This window comes from Hydra vulgaris, chromosome 13, assembly GCF_038396675.1.
Source record: "Hydra vulgaris chromosome 13, alternate assembly HydraT2T_AEP".
NCBI lineage: Eukaryota > Metazoa > Cnidaria > Hydrozoa > Anthoathecata > Hydridae > Hydra > Hydra vulgaris.
This window is the reverse complement of record NC_088932.1, coordinates 23,700,364-23,719,070: the sequence shown is the minus strand read 5'-3', so window position 1 is coordinate 23,719,070 and position 18,707 is coordinate 23,700,364. Positions and strand designations below refer to the sequence as shown.

The window sequence follows — 18,707 nt, the reverse complement described above, 5'->3', positions numbered from 1 at the left end:
CTAAATTGTTATAAATTTTTATCTTTGTTATAACTTCTGATTTGAAATTATTGGAGCTAGAAAAAATCCATGGAAATTTCACACCATTCGGAACAATAGTCAAGGCATAACATCTTTAACATATATGTACTTTGCTGTATTCTATTGTGATAATGTAAATTTAAAACCTCAGTTACACCTCCCATACACTTCTGTTACATTAACCGATATGTTTCCTTAATCGATATGTTTCTAAGAAGAATTTTCTATGTCTTATTTTTTTGTTGTTGTAAAAAACATACAACATTGCAATATCTAGAAAAGGATCTTTTAATAGTACTCTATTACTTTAAAACAGTGAGAAAAAATGCATTGTGGACATAGTTGGCCTTGTCATAGTAGTGAGTGCAACTGTTGTTATGTCTTTTTCTCTTTTCTACATATATTACTATGGTCACTACTCAAACAAGATATCATTTCTTTTTCCTATTTCACCAAAATTCACTCTTGTACAACTTGGTATTTTTTTAAGGTACATCTTTTAACACTTACAATTTCTTTGTTCTTAAAAGCAATTATAAATCTATGTTTAAAACCTATATTAGCACTTTGGAATTCTTTCTCCTCATTGCATTTACCTGCTTCATAAATGTGCAGCTTTGTTTTTCAGTAAGAAGTTGTCTTGCTCATAAACAGCCTTAAATTCTGACGTTCAACTTAAATCAAAGCTGCTTGCAGCATAAGCAATGAATTTCTATATAAAAAACAACACAAACAAACTAATAATAAAAATAATTACAAATGCCACAACAAAATTATTATGTTTGAAGTTAAAAATTCTAATTTATGGGATCAGTTTTCCAAAAATTAAAATCTTTAAAAATGGCACTCTTTTTAATAAGAATTTGACATTATACAAACTTTTTTAATGAGATATAAATTAAAAACAAATACACTAAATTACATAAAACAATATACAAATAAATATGTATATATATTTATATATATATATATATAAATATATATATATATAAATATATATATATATATATATATATATATATATATATATATATATATATATATATATATATATATATATATATATATATATATATATATATATGTGTGTGTGTGTGTGTGTGTGTGTGTGTGTATAAATGTAAATAAATAAGTATATATATATATATATATATATATATATATATATATATATATATATATATATATATATATATATATATATATATATATATATATACACATATATATATAAATTTCTTGTAATTATCTTTTGCAAGACTTGGTCAATATTTGTAATAAATTCTGTGAATTAAGGTCTTCATCAATTCCATGCTTTCTTTTTAACTTTCCTTCTTTATACAACTTTATTCGAGTTTCTCTCAAAGTTTGCAAATAAGGTGAACTTAATATTTCAAAAGGTAAATTGCCTTTTGTTGTTTCAAAAAGTTCTTTTAGATCAAGGAAAATATGTTTATTAGAATTATTAATAAAGGCAATCGACAAGCCATAAGAATGCAATTGTCCAGCTCTCCCTACTTGGTGAACATATTCTTCAATAGAATTTGGGAAATCAAACAATAGTACCTAGTGCATAAAATAATGTGTATTAACAATTAATAATACAAATATTTTATAATAGTACACAATAAAATTTGATAATAATGTTTTTATTTTAGTAAATTATTCTTCTAAAATAACTTACAACTTTAATAACTAATACAACTTTTATTTTTTTTATTTTGTAATTTTTGTAAATTATTTCAAGAAAAATTGACTAACCTGTCTCACATTTGGAAGATCTATTCCACGACCTAAGATATTGGTGGATACAAGAATGTCAAATGACCCAGTTAAAAAATTGTTTACTATCAAAGTTCGCTCTGATTGTGTTTTATCTGAATGCATGGATTCACACTTTAAGGAAAATTTCTAAATAAAAAATAACTCACATGAAGAAAACTTTTATATAGTAAAAAATTCACTTATTCTATACAAATAACTTAAAGATATTTAAAATTAAAAATAAAAATAATTTAAAATTAAAATTAAAAATAATTAAAAATTATATTAATCTTTATAACATATTATTTATAAAAATTATTATAACATTTTAATTGAAAACCTTTAGTCTCACATCAATACAATTGGAAATTTTATTCGCAATTGAATAGATTATTTTTTTCTCATTGTTTCAATTGCATTCATCATTTTTTATAATTTTTAAGAAACGCAAAAAAAAAAACAACTGCTAAATTTACTTTTTCAAAACAGTTGAGCAAAATTACATTAAGTTATATATACATACATACATACAAACATACATACATACATATATATATATATATATATATATATATATATATACATATATACATATATATATATATATATATATATATATATATATATATATATATATATATATATATATATATATAGATCTATAGTTTGTTGTCTTTGGGAAGAGCGGAAGGAAAAAAGTGATTCTTACGCCAACACATACGTCACTTTTAATTACTTTTGACTTTCGTCCAACATTTTCGTGTTGGAAGAAAGTCAAAACCATTAATTTAATTACAAATTAATTGTTATATAAAAAAACCACAAAAACGCAAATTTAATTGACCAGAATGTTTTTAAAAACATTCTGAATGTTTTTAAAACATTCTGAATGTTTTTAACAACATAAACAATGTTTTTATTTTTATTTTTTTTAATAAAATGTTTTTATTTTTATTTTTTTTTAATAAAATGTTTTTATTTTTATTTTTTTTACTGTAAATCATGCGCAGAGTGTTGCTACATCGACTATTTTATAGCCTGACTCGCAAGGGAGTGCTGCTACATCGACTGACAAATAGCCTGACTCGCAAGGGAGTGCTGCTACATCGACTGACAAATAGCCTGACTCGCAAAGGAGTGCTGCTACATCGACTGACAAATAGCCTGACCCGCAAGGGAGTGCTGCTACATCGACTGAGGGTTTGGTTGGGGCAGGCAGTCTATCATTAATAAAAAAAAAAAAATTCCGGTCTTGCATTTTAATTTTTACTTTTTGTCAACAAAATATGGAAAAAACTTTCGGACAACATCTAAGGGTTCTATATATATATATATATATATATATATATATATATATATATATATATATATATATATATATATATATATATATATATATATATATATATATATATATATATATATATATATATATATATATATATATATATATATATATGCATATGTGTATATATAACTATTATATATATATATATATATATATATATATATATATATATATATATATATATATAAATTAAACATTTTCATTTCCAACAAGGCTGCAAGCAACAACCATAAAAAATGAAATTTACAACAAAGAAAAAATGAAATTTATAGAGCAAGATAACAATTAACAGACAACTTAAAAGATAGCAAATTATATGAATCAGGAAAAAAAGATGATGGAAGTGAATTCTAAAAGATTTATGTTCGAGGAAATAAACTAGACAAAATTGAATTTTTGGAGTACTTAGGAATAGTCAAAATAAAAGGATGAGACTTAAATAAATGAATATTACATGAAAATAAATTTTAGTAGATGGCACAATAGACGCTAGCTCTTAGAGCAGTGCCCTTTATTGTATTTATAGAAATAAGAAAGAGAAGCAACATTACGATGATTTTGTCTGAGAGATTGTTAATGTAAATTAAAGAGTATGGGTCAGAGGATAGAATTTTGAGGAACCCTAAAGTTAAATGATACCAGGAAGAGTGCTGTCCATCAAGGAAAACTTTTATACAATGATTTGTAAGAAAAGATTTAATAATCTTAAAGATTGCCTAATACACGATAAGAAGAGAACTTATGGAGTGGACCAGCAAGCCAAACTTTATCAAAAGCTTTAGAAATGTTGAGAGCAATAGCTTTAGCATCTCCACATCTATCTAATGCACTATAAAACCTATCAGTAATTACTATTAACAAATCAGCAGTAGAAGGAGAAGATTGAAATCCATATTGATGATCAGAACTTAAGTTATTAGATTCAAGATTAAGTGTTGGTTAATTAAAGAATCAAAAATCTTGCTTATGATAATTAGATGTCTAATGGGACAGTAGTTAGACAAGTCAGATTGCTCTCCAGAATTTTTGAAAATAGGGATAACAGATTCTTTTCAGTCAACTTTTCAACACAAGTTTTGAAAGTATAGACAACAGCTCCGGGGAACACTTCTGCAAGACTATAGCAGGTATGTTGTCCAAATCACAAGCATTAGAAGAGTCTAAGCAGAAAATCTCATTAAATACAAAAGCTTAAGTGATACAAAAGTCAGGCAATAAATTAACCTGTTTGTTGGTTATAATAGGTAGAATGCGACTAGTGGAATCAAGAGATGATATTGATGATAAGTTCTTAGCAAACAATTCAGCTTTGTCTTTTGGTGAGGTGACAAAATCTGAACCATAAACAAGAGAGGTAGAATAACAGATTTGCACTTGTAATAGATATTGTTAAAGATTCTCCAGACATGAGAGCATAACTTTTTACATAAAATACGAGATCTTGTGACTTGACAATAGCAGGCTTTGACATTAGACAAAACCTTCTTACAATGGTTTCTAGCAGTAATAAGCAGCATCTGTTTTCTGGAGAATTGTTTTGCTGGTAGATATGAAAGTAATGGTTACGATTGGATATTGCAGCAGCACAATGAGAGGAAAACCATGGAGAAGAGTGAGGTTTGACTTGGAATCATTGAGAGGGAATAAAGTATTCAATGCCAACCTGAATCCAAGAAGTTATGTAAGAAGCACATTTGTCAGCAGGAAGACAAATTTCTACCCAGGGGCCATCACTAAGAAAATTACAGAAAGAGACTCAATCAGCTTTAAAGTAGTTGTAAGAGGTGAAAGGGAGATGAAGAAGAATAAGATAATAGTTTTAGAGAGATCAAACTGTGATCAGAAGCACCTAAGGGTGAATGTGGAGAAACTAAGCACTGATTAGGATCAGAAAGAAAACATAAGCTAAGTAGAGAAGGTAAATGATTTAGATGGTCTGGAATGGAATTTAGAAAGTTAACTATTTGTATTAGAGATTGTGAATAACAAAAGTTGTGGGCCTTAATGCCAACAGAGTCACTGACTCTAGAGCCAAACCATTTAGTGTGATGAGCATTGAAGTCACCAACAACAACGATATTGGCTGAAGGATAAAGAGAGAGGGCTTCGTCATTTTGATCAGAAATAACATCGAAAAGAGTGCAGTCTTGAGATAAAGAACAGCAATATAGAACAATAAGAAAGGCAATAGAGTGAAGTGGTGCTAAATGAAGGCACATAAAAGAATAGTCTGTAAATTCAAACCTAGTTTTCAGACGAATAGGTGAATTTTTACCAATGTAGATGCCTAGGCCACTCTAACAAAGAGTAAGTAGGTCTGGTGAACTTTGCCAGAGATAAAACTGAAAAAAAAAAAATTACTTTGCAGACCACGAATATTAGTAAATGATAGATTTAGAGAACTTGGTGATGACCATATATATATATATATATATATATATATATATATATATATATATATATATATATATATATATATATATATATATATATATATATATATATATATATATATATTGTTTTCAATTTTTTTAAAGCTTATTTTGTGTTTGTGTTGTAAAAATGTTAGTAGCATATTATTATGCTTTTGAACACAAGTAATTATTATAAAAAAAGGTTCCACAGCAGCTGTGGTGCAGTGGTTAGAATTCTGGCTCAAAAACCAAGAGGTCTGTGAGCTAATGCTGACCAGATAAGCAACATTGGTAAAGAAGGAATTACAGTACTCGTATTTACTTTTAATTATGAAGTAAAAAACTGCGTCCTTTTTAGTAGCTATGCAACTCTTTCTGTTATCTCCTAATGAGGGTACAGCTCTAAAACTCAGTTTAATGCTTCTGAGGCCATCTGGAAGTAAGATTTCCTAAACTCTGTGGTATCTCAAAGTGGCCTATTACATCAACACCTGCAAAATACCAGAGTATTAACAGTGCCATGTTGTGCATGGATGGTGTCCCTGTTAATGCTTTTGGTGGGCATTGTCAATGTCACATAAGGAGCCCTATGTTACAACTTAGAGTTAACAGGACTGAGAAAATTGCATAGTTTATTGCTTAGGAGGCGGTGTTCTATCTATGAATGAGTCAAGTTCTCTTTAAACTTAAATTATGCCGAAAGTAACCACATATATTAAACATAAAAAACCATCCCCACTGCCTAACTATTTTAACATGTCTTTTACTAATATTCGTGGTCTGCATAGCAACCTTTGCTTGCTCTTAGTGAGACTAATTTAAATTTTGCTTCTTCTGATCTCAGTATTGATGGGTACTACCCTTTGATTTGCAATGATACCAATAGTCACATTGGGGGTATACATATGCATCAATTTACCTATTTGTCATGAAATCAAGTTCAAATCATTTGACCATTCTTTTATGTGCTTCTGCTTAGCACCTCTTCACTCTATCACCTTTCTCTTTTTTCTTTATCATTCTTCCCAAGACTTTTGACCATGTCCTCACTCTTTACCCCTATGGAAATATTGTTACTATTGTTGACTTGAATGCTCATCACATTGAATGACTTGGCTCTAAAACCACCCTGACCCTGCAAGCATTAAAGCCTGTTGACTTTGTGACTCGTTTTCCTGACAACCTTAATCATTTACCTTCACTCCTTGATTATTGTCTTGTGTCCTAGCTTGTGTTTAGTTTCTCCTATTTCTCCCTAAGGGGGTTCTGACCAAGAATTGATGTTAGATAGTGACAGGGGCCCTGGCTAAAAATGAAACTTTTTGCAAACCCAGCCCCAGCCCCGGCCTCAACAAAATTGTAAGACTTAGCAGAGGTTGATAGCTGTGGCTAGAAAAAAATTATAATACTTAATATTTTAAAATTTTATGCTATATATTATATAATATTATTAAATACTGGCATATATTTACATATTTTCAAACTCTAATTTAATTCCAACAAGATTGCAAGCAACCACTATTAAGTTATGAGTTACTTTAAAATAGAGAATAAGTTAAAATGCTAGGAATCGTATAGCTGAATACTTAAAAGGTTGTAGGTTGTATAAAAAAGGAAAACATGAAGATGGGTAAGAGTTATAAGTTTTTTTTGATGTTCAAGGAAAAAAACTAGATTAATAAAAGTTTTTATGGCATAAAGGGACAGATACAGTAAAAGGATGTAACTTGTTGAATAAGAAGCCAAACAAGAATGAGTTTTGGCTTATCATTATAGAGATGATAATTCATTTGAGCATTAACCATGATAGTATTTGTAGAAAAAAAAAGAAATGCAGCCTTACAACAATGGGAGTGACTCAAGCTTGGCAGATAAAGCAGGTCTAATTACATTTACAATTTGCTTTTAAGCTTTGTCTGAGAGTAAGAGGGTTGTTATTTGTCAATATAGGAGTGCCAACAATATTGCAATATTTTTTTGCAGTAGATAAATGAGTTTTGTTGTCTAACAAAAATTGTGAATTTTAAATCCAGTATTCAAATCCATAAGCCACTGCAAGCTCTAGGCTGTTACAGAAGGGAGATCAGATTTAAAATCGGCTGCTTGTTCTAAGCAATCAAAAAGTGAAGACTTTTTGTCAAGACAAAAGTATAAAGTTGAGTTGTCAGCAATAGAGCCACTTTAGATGTAAAATTTTCATGAAGATCGTTATTGTAGATAAGAAACAATACAGGAGAAAAGATAAAACCTTGTGGTACCCTTAAAGTTACTTGAAATAAGGAAGAGTGTAGGTCTTAAAGAATAATTTTAATACTGCAGTCAGTTATTTCTTTGCAAATAACTCTGCTTTATTCAAAAAAATTTAAAAAAGATCAGTACCACGAATTAGAGATTAAATGTTACACTTACTTTAGTTAATGACACTGTTGAAGACTACTCAAAAGTCTCTAGAACCTAACCTCATATGTTAATATGAGGTTAGGTTCTAGAGACTTTTGATATCATATCATAAGATACAAGATTAAGTAAACTGAGAATAACTGAGCTCAACATCAAACAGGATCTTTTTACATTGGCTTTTCGGAATAATAAAAGAACATTTATTCTTGGAGAGATATTTTTGTAAAAAAAAAATTAAAAAAATGATTAATGTTTAATAAAGCAACTGCTCAAGATAGTGAAAATTGTGGAGTAGAATGACGGTTAACTTAAAATTGAAGAGAAGGAATAAAAGCTTCCAAACTTTTATTCCAGAAGGAATAAAAGCTTCCAAGATACACTTTATGCATTCATATTACAGATACAAACATATATGTTTGCTATTTATTTAGATGCTGGCATATAATATCCTTTCATATTTTTATAAATATTATATGGCATATAATATCCTTTCAAATTTATATAAGTATTTATATGGTGTAGTATTTGTCGAAAGAGGATAAGATAGATGTGTGGTGTGACTCTAGCAAGACAAAAAAAGGATGGATAATCTTAGACAGATTAGAAAAAACATTGCATCAAACGATATTTGTTAGAAAAGATTAAAGTGATTTAGGTATTAGTATATAGAGAGGTAGCAGCTTCAGGAGAAAATGATAGTGGTAGCAGTAAGAAAACTTGAAGAGAGTGCCTTGTATTAATGAGCTTTAGTTAAAAAAAGAAAATGCTCTAGATTGTTATAATGAAAACAATGATGATCATCATCATGATTATGATGATAGTAATGATGATTATGAAGATCATGTTGATCATAATGATGCTTATATATACATATATACAAAATATAACATGAATCTTGAATTTAAAAAATATACTTTAAGATGTATAAATGGTTATGTAGCCCCGGTTACAAATCTGGCCCCAGCTATATTTTTTCGAACGCGGCCTCGGTCAAACCCTGGTCGGTTACTACGCAAAACTTGCTTTCTTTATTGTGCGTGCCATTTTTTTACTCCTGATTCATTCTCTACCTCTACAAATCTCTTATTCATCCCTGTATGGGATACAGGTACAAATAGGAGATACTGTTGTCATATTTGGGCCTGTTCTTCTAATGACACTCTTTCTCTTTTAAACAAGGTCCAAAAATGCATTGTAAACATAGTTGGGCCCACGCTATCTGCTAAGCTTGAACTTCTTTCCCATCGTCGTAAAGTTGCATCTCTTTCTCTTTTCTACAAAATACTATCATAAACGCTGCTTAAAGGAGCTATCATCTCTAGTTCAATCAACTAAAACTCATTTTTGTTTGACTCGTTATTCAACAAAGTCTCATTTGTTTACTGTATATGTCCTTGCATGCTCTAAAAACTTTTATTCCTCCATTTTTTTTCCCGCCACTTTAACTCTTGGAACTCCCATCATCATTTATTCCTGACTCATACAACCTTCAACTTTCAACTTCAACAAGTCTGTTAACTGTTTCCTTACTCAATAACTCAATTTCTTTTTTTCTAGTAACTTCTAACTTAACAGTAGTTACTTGCAGTCTTGTTGGGAGTGAATCAGAATAAAAAGAAAAAAGTACAAATACAATGTCATTAACTGCTTGTAGCAGCTAAAGTATGGAAATCATTCTCAAATTTAATATTCTCTCACTAGTTAAAAACAATTTTTTTAAATTCGCCTTTTTTAACTGCTCCAGTTAATTTTAAAGACTAGTGCTTTTACATGGTATTTTTATCTTTTCACAGAGTTATTTTAAAGACCAATCCTTTCACAGAGTATCTGTCAAGACTGCTTTAACTACAGAGTAAGTATAACTCCTATCTCCAATAGTATAACCCTCCTATTATCTGGTTGTTCAAAAATTAAATATTTTCTGCTTGATTTTCAAGTTATTTGGTCCCATTAGTATCCAATGCAACCCATCTACTTTAACAAATCTTTTGTTGTGAGATGTTAACTGATAATGACAATTCTGAATAAATGATATGACAATAAATACTAACCAGATATTAGAACTGATTGAATGATAAACTGTTTATTGATAAAAAAAAAAAAAAAAATACCATAAATAACCAAAAAGAGAGAAAGCATGCTAAGGTTTTCTCATGTTTATATAAAAAGCTGACCTTCTTAATGAAACTAATCACACATATAGTTTACATATATCTGCTATATTTTTTATAAATAAAACTGAAATAATAAGTATAATTAAATTTTAACTGAAGAATACAAATAAATAAAAATAAATGTAAAATAATTATTTTTGGAACATAAAGCTAATACACACAATATACACGCTTTATATTTATTTTAAAGGTTTAAAATAACCAAAAAAGTTAAATTTCAAAATATTAAAAAAACAAAAAACTTTTCAAACAAAAAGTTAGACAAAAAACAGTTTTAAAATTGTCCAACAATACTAAACCATCTCATAAAATATCTCTTATAACCTATAATAATCAAACATCATTTATTATTAGAAGAAAAAATTAAACAAAAAATATTTTCTTTAAACCTGAGTCAAAGCATCACAGAGTAAATCTGCACCTTTCTTTGATTCAACAAATATCAGCATAGGTGGGGTAAAGTACTTTGAGTCATTTAAAATTGTAAACAATTTTTTTCTTTTTGAGGCTTCTTCTACCCACAAAACCAGTTGTTTAACATGTGCATTTGGAAGTCCAGATATTCCAACTGAGACCATAACTGGATTTTCCATCATACTTTGAGCTAATGTTTCAATAGCCAGAGGGATTGTAGCAGAAAACATCATCATTTGCGGTTTCCAAGGAACAGCATCAATAATGGATTTAATCTATAAAAAAAAATCTCTCAATTTAGACTCAAACTCAATTTAATTTAACTAGAATTAAAAAAAAAAAATTGTTGAGTTTATAGGCCTTTAAAGATTTAAATTTTAAACTTTTATTCATGTTTATTTTATTTTCAAAATTTAATTTTAAAATTTTTTAAACTAATAGACTATGTAACAAAATTTTTGTGTTACATTGTCGGATGATGTCCTAGGATTTAAAGTGTCATACTTTATTTATATCTAAAGACCGTGGAAAAATGACTACATTGAGCTCAACTTTAAATTTAAGACATTAGCCCAATGAAAAAAGAAAATTTTCTGAAGCAGCCTTGACAGTCCATAAATTATGATGCCATTTTGTCTCCAATCTCTGATATTTTTATCTAAAAATTCTACTGTTTGAGAATGAATGTCAGAAGCTCAGCACTTGACTTGGAAAGACCTAGATTTTTTGATAAGATTGTTAATATCTTTCTGGTTATGGAAGTGTGGATTTCTTTTCTCAACCACACCTGCATTTGATTATAACAAGTCTTACAGCAAGTCTTACAGCAATCAAATATTTTGATTGCTGTAAGACTTGCTGTTTTTTTTTTTTTTACAGGTTGTCTAATTCCTTATAGAGATAGTGGGACCAGATAGTCTGTAGCTGTGCAGTACAGGGATAATGGACAAAAGTATGTTTTGATAAACCATTTGAGGGGCATTTGTTCTTGAGCAAATTTTGCAGGTTCAAAAATGCAGAAGCAGCAGTTGCTTAAATAGTCTGTTGGTTGATGCCCCAATCGCAGGATTGCAAACTTCATGCCTCTCTTTTCTTCACAAACCTGTAACATAACACATATGTTTGTATGCTTTAACATAACACCTATGCTTGTATGCATAACATAACACATATAATTGTATGCTGTAAAATAACACATATGCTTGTTTGCTGTAAGATAACACATATAACTAATTAAATAATTTTGATGGTATGAAATTATACACATCATTTATATACATCAAGCGTTCAAGGGAAGTGTGTGCGGTCGCACGCCTTGTTCATCTATGTTTAAAGTAATTTTTTTAGACAAACTGACCAAGGCAGTTGCATCTTTTCTTATAAAGCATTTGTTTATAACACATCTTTTAACTTAGAAAAAATTTCAATAATTTGCGGCAAAAACCTAAACTAATCTACTAAGAAAAAAAACAACCTCAAAAAAGGAAACAAAATTGTAATGAATATCAAGTTAAATTAAATAAACTAGAAATTTTAATAATTAAAAAAAGCAAATAAAAAAATTTTTTATACAACTTTTGTATTCTTTTTTTTAGAGCCATTGTTGAAAAAAACATTATCTTTTATAATGATTTATAAAAGATAACATTTTTTCAAAATTTATTATTCAAATAATATTATTTACAAATAAATAGGAATTTATTATCTTATTTTCCTATTATGTAAGTATTGAGAAAAAACGTCAAGTATAACAAAAACAATTGAAATTTTTGATAAGCAATTTATTAAAGATTTTTATCAGTACGTATAATTAAGAAACTAATTTGTTATGTATGCTAGAACTTTTGTGAATTGTTTACTCATTTTTATGTCTTTTTGCTTTTAAAAATGTTTAAAAGCAAAAAGACATAAAAACGAATGTTTAAATTTATTTGTAAATAATATTATTTGATCAATAAATTTTGTAATGACAGAATAAGTTAAATAAAAGAATTTTCTTTAATAAATGTATTTACTGCATTTGATGGATGTCTGAAATTGTTTCTTTTATATTGCCAAATTTCCAATATTAAAACGAATTACTAAAGATAATGAACATAACTCTGTTTTAAAAAAATGTACTTAAAAATATAAAAAAAGTTTTTAATAGGCTTCTAAAAATTTCGTCAAAAAAGTTCAGTAAATTATCAATGCACAAGCCCACAAGATTTTAGAGCATTGTTTCATTTTTTTACATGAAAAACTTGTTAAAAAAATAATTTTTTTTTTACAAATAAATAGCAATTAGTTTTCTCGCTTTCCTGTCCATTGATAAAAACAAAGTTTAGCAAAGACATTTGAAAAACAAACTTAAAAATTGTCTGAGTTTCTAGCACAAATTATAAAGTATTTCCTTAACATACTGGCTAAAAAAAGTCGCAAAAAATTTGTATATTAAGTATGTACAAATATTATTGTATATTTTGGTAGTGGAAAATAACAAACACCTTAAAAATAAGGAAACAAAAAGAGTAAAGTATTTAAGTATATTATTTTTTTGACAACAATATTCTTTTTTTAATATTCAATTTTTTTAGCTTATTTTATTTTGATTTTCAATTTTGTATAGTCTTCGGTTCTTTGAGTATTGCTGTTTTATTCTCTAGTTTCTTATAGCTTTATAGTGCTGCAAATTCTTTAAATGCTTATTATATAAAAACCTGGTCAAGTTGTTTAAAAAAATTACATTAGGCGTGGACGAACAAGGTGTGCGACCGCACATGCTTCCTGGGAAGACTTGATACATGGTATAATACTAAATGCATATTTTTGTATAGTACAATGATATATACAGAAACTTTTACACATATCTAAACCATTGAAACTCATACAAAATAAAGTACATCTAAGTGAGAGGTATCTGTTTACATAATTTTGATAATTCCATTGCAATATTTACATGTAAAGTAAGGCCTAGAGACTATGGATACTTTGTAGGCCTTATATATTTTACAACTTGCTTTCACAGAATACTTTTTTGATCTTGTCTTTATAAATTGTCCACACATGTAACAAAATGTATCTGCTGAATGCAAACAACCTCTTGATGCAAATTAAACTATTGCTCTTCAAATACAATTCCATATACTTTTATTCATCAATATCAAGAATTGAAATGTTGGCTCAAGTCACCTGTGTTTTTATACTTGTATGACCACTTTTGGAGAGTCCAAGAATGCTCAAGAAAGTCTTGGAAGTTTCTGGAAAGTTCTAAAGGTTTCATGAAAGTTCTAGAATATTCTGGGAAATACTCAGACTTTACGAAAAAATTTCAGCAATCTGGCAAAAATCTAAAAAAAAAATTTCAATATTTAATACAAATCAAAAATATAAAAGTATTGCTATCCTGGTCACAGAAGCAAACTTTAGTGGAGCAAAATTTCTGTTAGTTAAAACAATCAACAGCTATTGAGCACAACTTGTATTAGGAACTCTGATTACGAGTGTTACTCTAAAATGGCCACTATTTGATGCAATCAGCATTTCACCCACTAAAAATAAAAACAATTGTTTTATTGTACTAATCGTGAAACCTTTATTTGTCTTTAATGCTCAAGTACAATAGAAATATTAGATATCTTTTAGTACAATAAGTAAGGTGACCATCTATAGAGGTAATGGCTTTCTATGTTTAATATTTTCAGCTTTTTAGTCATGTGTTTGAATCATTAAAGAACTTGATTCTGTCATAGATAACACATGACACCTATAGCAACAACTATGCAGTAGTCTCTGTCCAGCTAATCAACCCAAAGTAAATCAAAATAAGTAAAGGCTCTTTTAAAACACTAACAGGAACATCATTTATGCACAACATAGCATTGTTAATACACAAATATTTTACACCTGCTGATTGAACCAACCTCTCTTAGAGCTACCACAGAGTTATGGAAAACTTATAAGTTATGGAACAACAGCCTCAGCTTTGCCCTCATTAAGAAGTAATAGAAAGAATACCATAGGCACTACCAAAAAAGCACAAAAAAAAAAACAACAACTTAGAAGTAGAGTCAAAAAGATCCAGTGTTCATCACTCTAATCAATGTAATACATGTTTACACCTATGCCTAAGAAAAGGTGCAAGCTAGTCAACAAAAATTTTCTGCTAGCCCCTTAAGTCTTTTTTTAGGAGGTCTTCTATAAGAAAATAAACAGAAGTAGTTAAAAACTGCCCAAAATGAGTATTTTTATTGAAAATACTCATCCCCATCATAAACAGAAGATAAAAATTGTTTACATGTTTTTTTCTATATCACTTTAGGTACTTGGATTTAATTTTTATAACGTGTTAGCAATATTAAAAGTTAATAAAATAATAGTATACAATAATCTATGTATTAAAATACAATCAATAAGCGTAGTTGCGGATAATAAATTACAATTAATAATTTATATATAATTATAGCTATGGTTCGATAACACATCATTACTAATTATTCAAATGAGTGACTTAAGATTGATACAACAAACAAATAAGTCAGTAACTAAAAATAATTATTTACAGATCAGCAGTGATTTTTTTTGTGATACTTCAACTAGGCGAACTACCATCTAAGGTTCACCCCTACCTGTACGCAGAATTAAATTGGGGGTTTATATCATAATACTTTCCTTTTTTCTAGGAATGTTGCCTATATAGCTACAATCTTACCTACCCAATAGATAATCAGTTTAATGCCATGACCAATAAATACAGAAACAAAAAAAATCTATTTAGAATAACTGCTCAAAATATGTGTATATAATATTAATACCTGATTTTCAAATCCCATGTGTAGCATAACATCTACCTCGTCTATAGCAACTATTTTTATTTGATCAAAGCATAAATAATCTTTATGGTTTTGCAGAATATCATTGAGTCTTCCAGGAGTGCCAATCACTAGCTGAATCTTGTGTTTTAATCTGTAACAGAAATGTGAATACTAAAGTTGGTTTAAATGCAAGTTTATACTATTTACATGTATACTTCATTAAATACTATATATATATATATATATATATATATATATATATATATATATATATATATATATATATATATATATATATATATATATATATATATATATATATATATATATATATATATATATATGTATATATACATATAAAAGGATTGAATTAAGCCATCACGATTTGTGATATCTATAAAAATATCTAGTCTTCAAAATTTAAACCATATACTTTGTTTTCAAATTAGCTTAAACTTGTTAGCAAATAAAAATAAAAATTAATAATAATAATAAAATAAATAAAAACAAAACAAAACAATAAACTTACGACTACAAAAGTAATAACACTCTAGTCACTAACTGCATTATAAAAGTAATAACACTATAATAGTGTTATTACTTTTATAACGCACTTTTAACTTTTATAATTCATTCTTTGTTCAAACAACATAAGTAATCCCAAATTTTAACTGAAGTAGAAAAACATCTAGAAAAATATAGTGGATAGTAAATTAAAAATATAGTGGATAAAAAATAGTGGATAGTAAATTAAAAGTATAGTGGATAAAATATAGTGGATAGTAAATTCAGGAAATAAAACAAATACGTGCTTTATAAGAAACGCTTAGCATTTCTAAAAAGTTACTAATGGTCCATAAAAACGGGCGCTAATTTTAAAATTACCCAATAAAAATTTTTAATCGGTCGATTTTAATAATTACGCGTATTTTTTTATGGGTAACATGAGTAACATTTTTCAAAATAATAAACTTTATAAAAACTTTATCATTTTGTATTTTAAATTTTTGTTCAAGTACGTATTAATTTAAGTTCCTAAAGTTTTAATTATTATTTGAATATTTTTCTAGATGCTTTTCTACTTTTCAATTAAAAGTTGAAATATGTTGTTTGAACACAGTATGAATTATAATAACATATGTTGTTTGAACACAGTATGAATTATAATAACATATGTTGTTTGAACACAGTATGAATTATAATAACATATGTTGTTTGAACACAGTATGAATTATAATAACATATGTTGTTTGAACACAGTATGAATTATAATAACATATGTTGTTTGAACACAGTATGAATTATAATAACATATGTTGTTTGAACACAGTATGAATTATAATAACATATGTTGTTTGAACACAGTATGAATTATAATAACATATGTTGTTTGAACACAGTATGAATTATAATAACATATGTTGTTTGAACACAGTATGAATTATAATAGTGCGTTATAAAAGTAATAACACTATTATAGTTTTATTACTTTTCTAATGCAGTTAGTAGCTAGAGTGTTATTACTTTTGTAGTCGTTATGACTACAAGGGGCACTTTTAAGGGGCAAATTTAAGTTAATTTGCCCCTTGAAAACAAAGTATGCATTTTGCATAAACCAAAATTTTGAAGACCAGATATTTTTCTAGATATTGCAAATCGCGATCGCTTAATTCAACCCTTGATCTTCAACATCTATATATATCTATCTATCTATATATATATATATATATATATATATATATATATATATATATATATATATATATATATATATATATATATATATATATATATATATAAATAAAATACCTTATATATTATATATGCAACTTCAAACATTTTATTAATAAGAGTCTAAATTTAAGTACATACAATAGACAGTAGATCGAATAAAATCTGATATCAACTTTAAAAAAGGGAATATAAAGTGTCAGTATAATTAATCAATTAATTAACTTATTAAAATCTTTCTTCAAGAAGTAAAAAAACTTTTTCGTAAAAGGAAAAAAATTACATACAACAGACATCAAATAAATAGTATAAAGTAATAAAAAAGTTATTGTTAACTAAATGTCCAACAAGCATTTCAATTATAAAAAAATCCTGCTTAGTTTAAACAGAGTGGAAGAAGTGTTAAGATTTGGTTGCATAATTTAATAGTAGTAATTTATCAAAATGGAATGGCGGTAATTCATTAAGATGACTTGATTATAATGTTATAACATTATAAGATTAATTTTCCATTCCAACTAGATTTTTTTATATTCGATAATCAACTGTAAATACTTTGGAATATATAAATTAAAAGAAAATAAATTTGGTTTAAAAGCTTCTACTTCTAATACTTTTCCAAGTGTTACTTGATTTCTAGATTTAACTATTTAAACAAAATACCTGTGCAATTGAATCGGAAGAGGATTCCCACCAATAAGCAATGCTGTTGAAAAATTTGGTATAGACTTAGAAAGTGCTTTTGCTTGTTCTTCTATTTGAATGCAAAGTTCCCTAGTAGGAGCTATAACAAGAGCTATTGGTTTACTGCAGTAGTTGTGTGACCTTGGAAGCAAACCTAAGTTAAAAACACAAATGATAACAATGACTTTTTGAATTATGTAGTGCTTGTGCAACAGTATAATTTATGTACTGAAGCCCTTACAGCTACATTTTCAGCATAATATCATATTGCATAGCTAAATATGTAATATTAAATATATTTACATATATATGTATAATTGCATCAAAAAAATGAGTTTTTTGTTAAAATTAAAATATTTTTTTTTTAGATATCTTATCAAGTATTGTTTTAAGATCTGATTTGTGTATTGGTGAATTAATTACTTTTCAAACCTACTGAATTTTACACAATTAATCTAATAGTGCAAAAAACTGACTGCAAAAAAAATAATTGAACAGTTCAAAAAAAATGTCAAATTGATCTAATTCCATAAAAATTAGAATCAAGTGGGGCCTCTTTTGGCCTTGATGGCATCAGCTAGACGATTTGGCATTGAACTGACCAAATTTTAGGTCTCTTTTGTTGTTATTATAACAGGTGATGCGGAAGTTATTGGACAAATCCTAATTTCATTATTTGAGCATAATAATTAGTTTTTGTGGTTTTATGCATAGGCATAAACTTTCTATAAAATATAAACTTTATTATTTGAAACACAATTATTTAAAATGAGGTTAAATGCAGCTGAACAAGAATCTTTTCGAAAGCGACTAAAAATGTTTTTTGTAAATAAACCTAATATAAAAAAAAAAAAATCGTAAATCATTTTCAAAAGGAAGGATTTGCTCGAAGTACAATATATGATAACCTAAAAAGACTTAAAACTGTTCAATCGTTTTCTGATAGAAAGCACCCTGGTCGTCC

General features: G+C 27.5%; 1 protein-coding gene across 1 annotated transcript in view; it reads right to left on the bottom strand.

Annotated features, from left to right (window-relative positions):
- Positions 1–1,240: 1,240 nt before the first annotated feature.
- Positions 1,241–18,707, bottom strand: part of LOC100210997 (uncharacterized) — a 31,794-nt gene continuing 14,327 nt past the window's right edge. The window contains exons 3-7 of the mRNA XM_065816583.1: positions 17,723–17,897; positions 15,329–15,479; positions 10,511–10,810; positions 1,783–1,932; positions 1,241–1,587 (exon numbers count right to left, since the gene is read on the bottom strand). Of these exons, the coding sequence (XP_065672655.1) occupies positions 1,267–1,587; positions 1,783–1,932; positions 10,511–10,810; positions 15,329–15,479; positions 17,723–17,897 (1,097 nt within the window). The 3' untranslated portion in view covers positions 1,241–1,266. The remainder of the gene's footprint in view (positions 1,588–1,782; positions 1,933–10,510; positions 10,811–15,328; positions 15,480–17,722; positions 17,898–18,707) is intronic.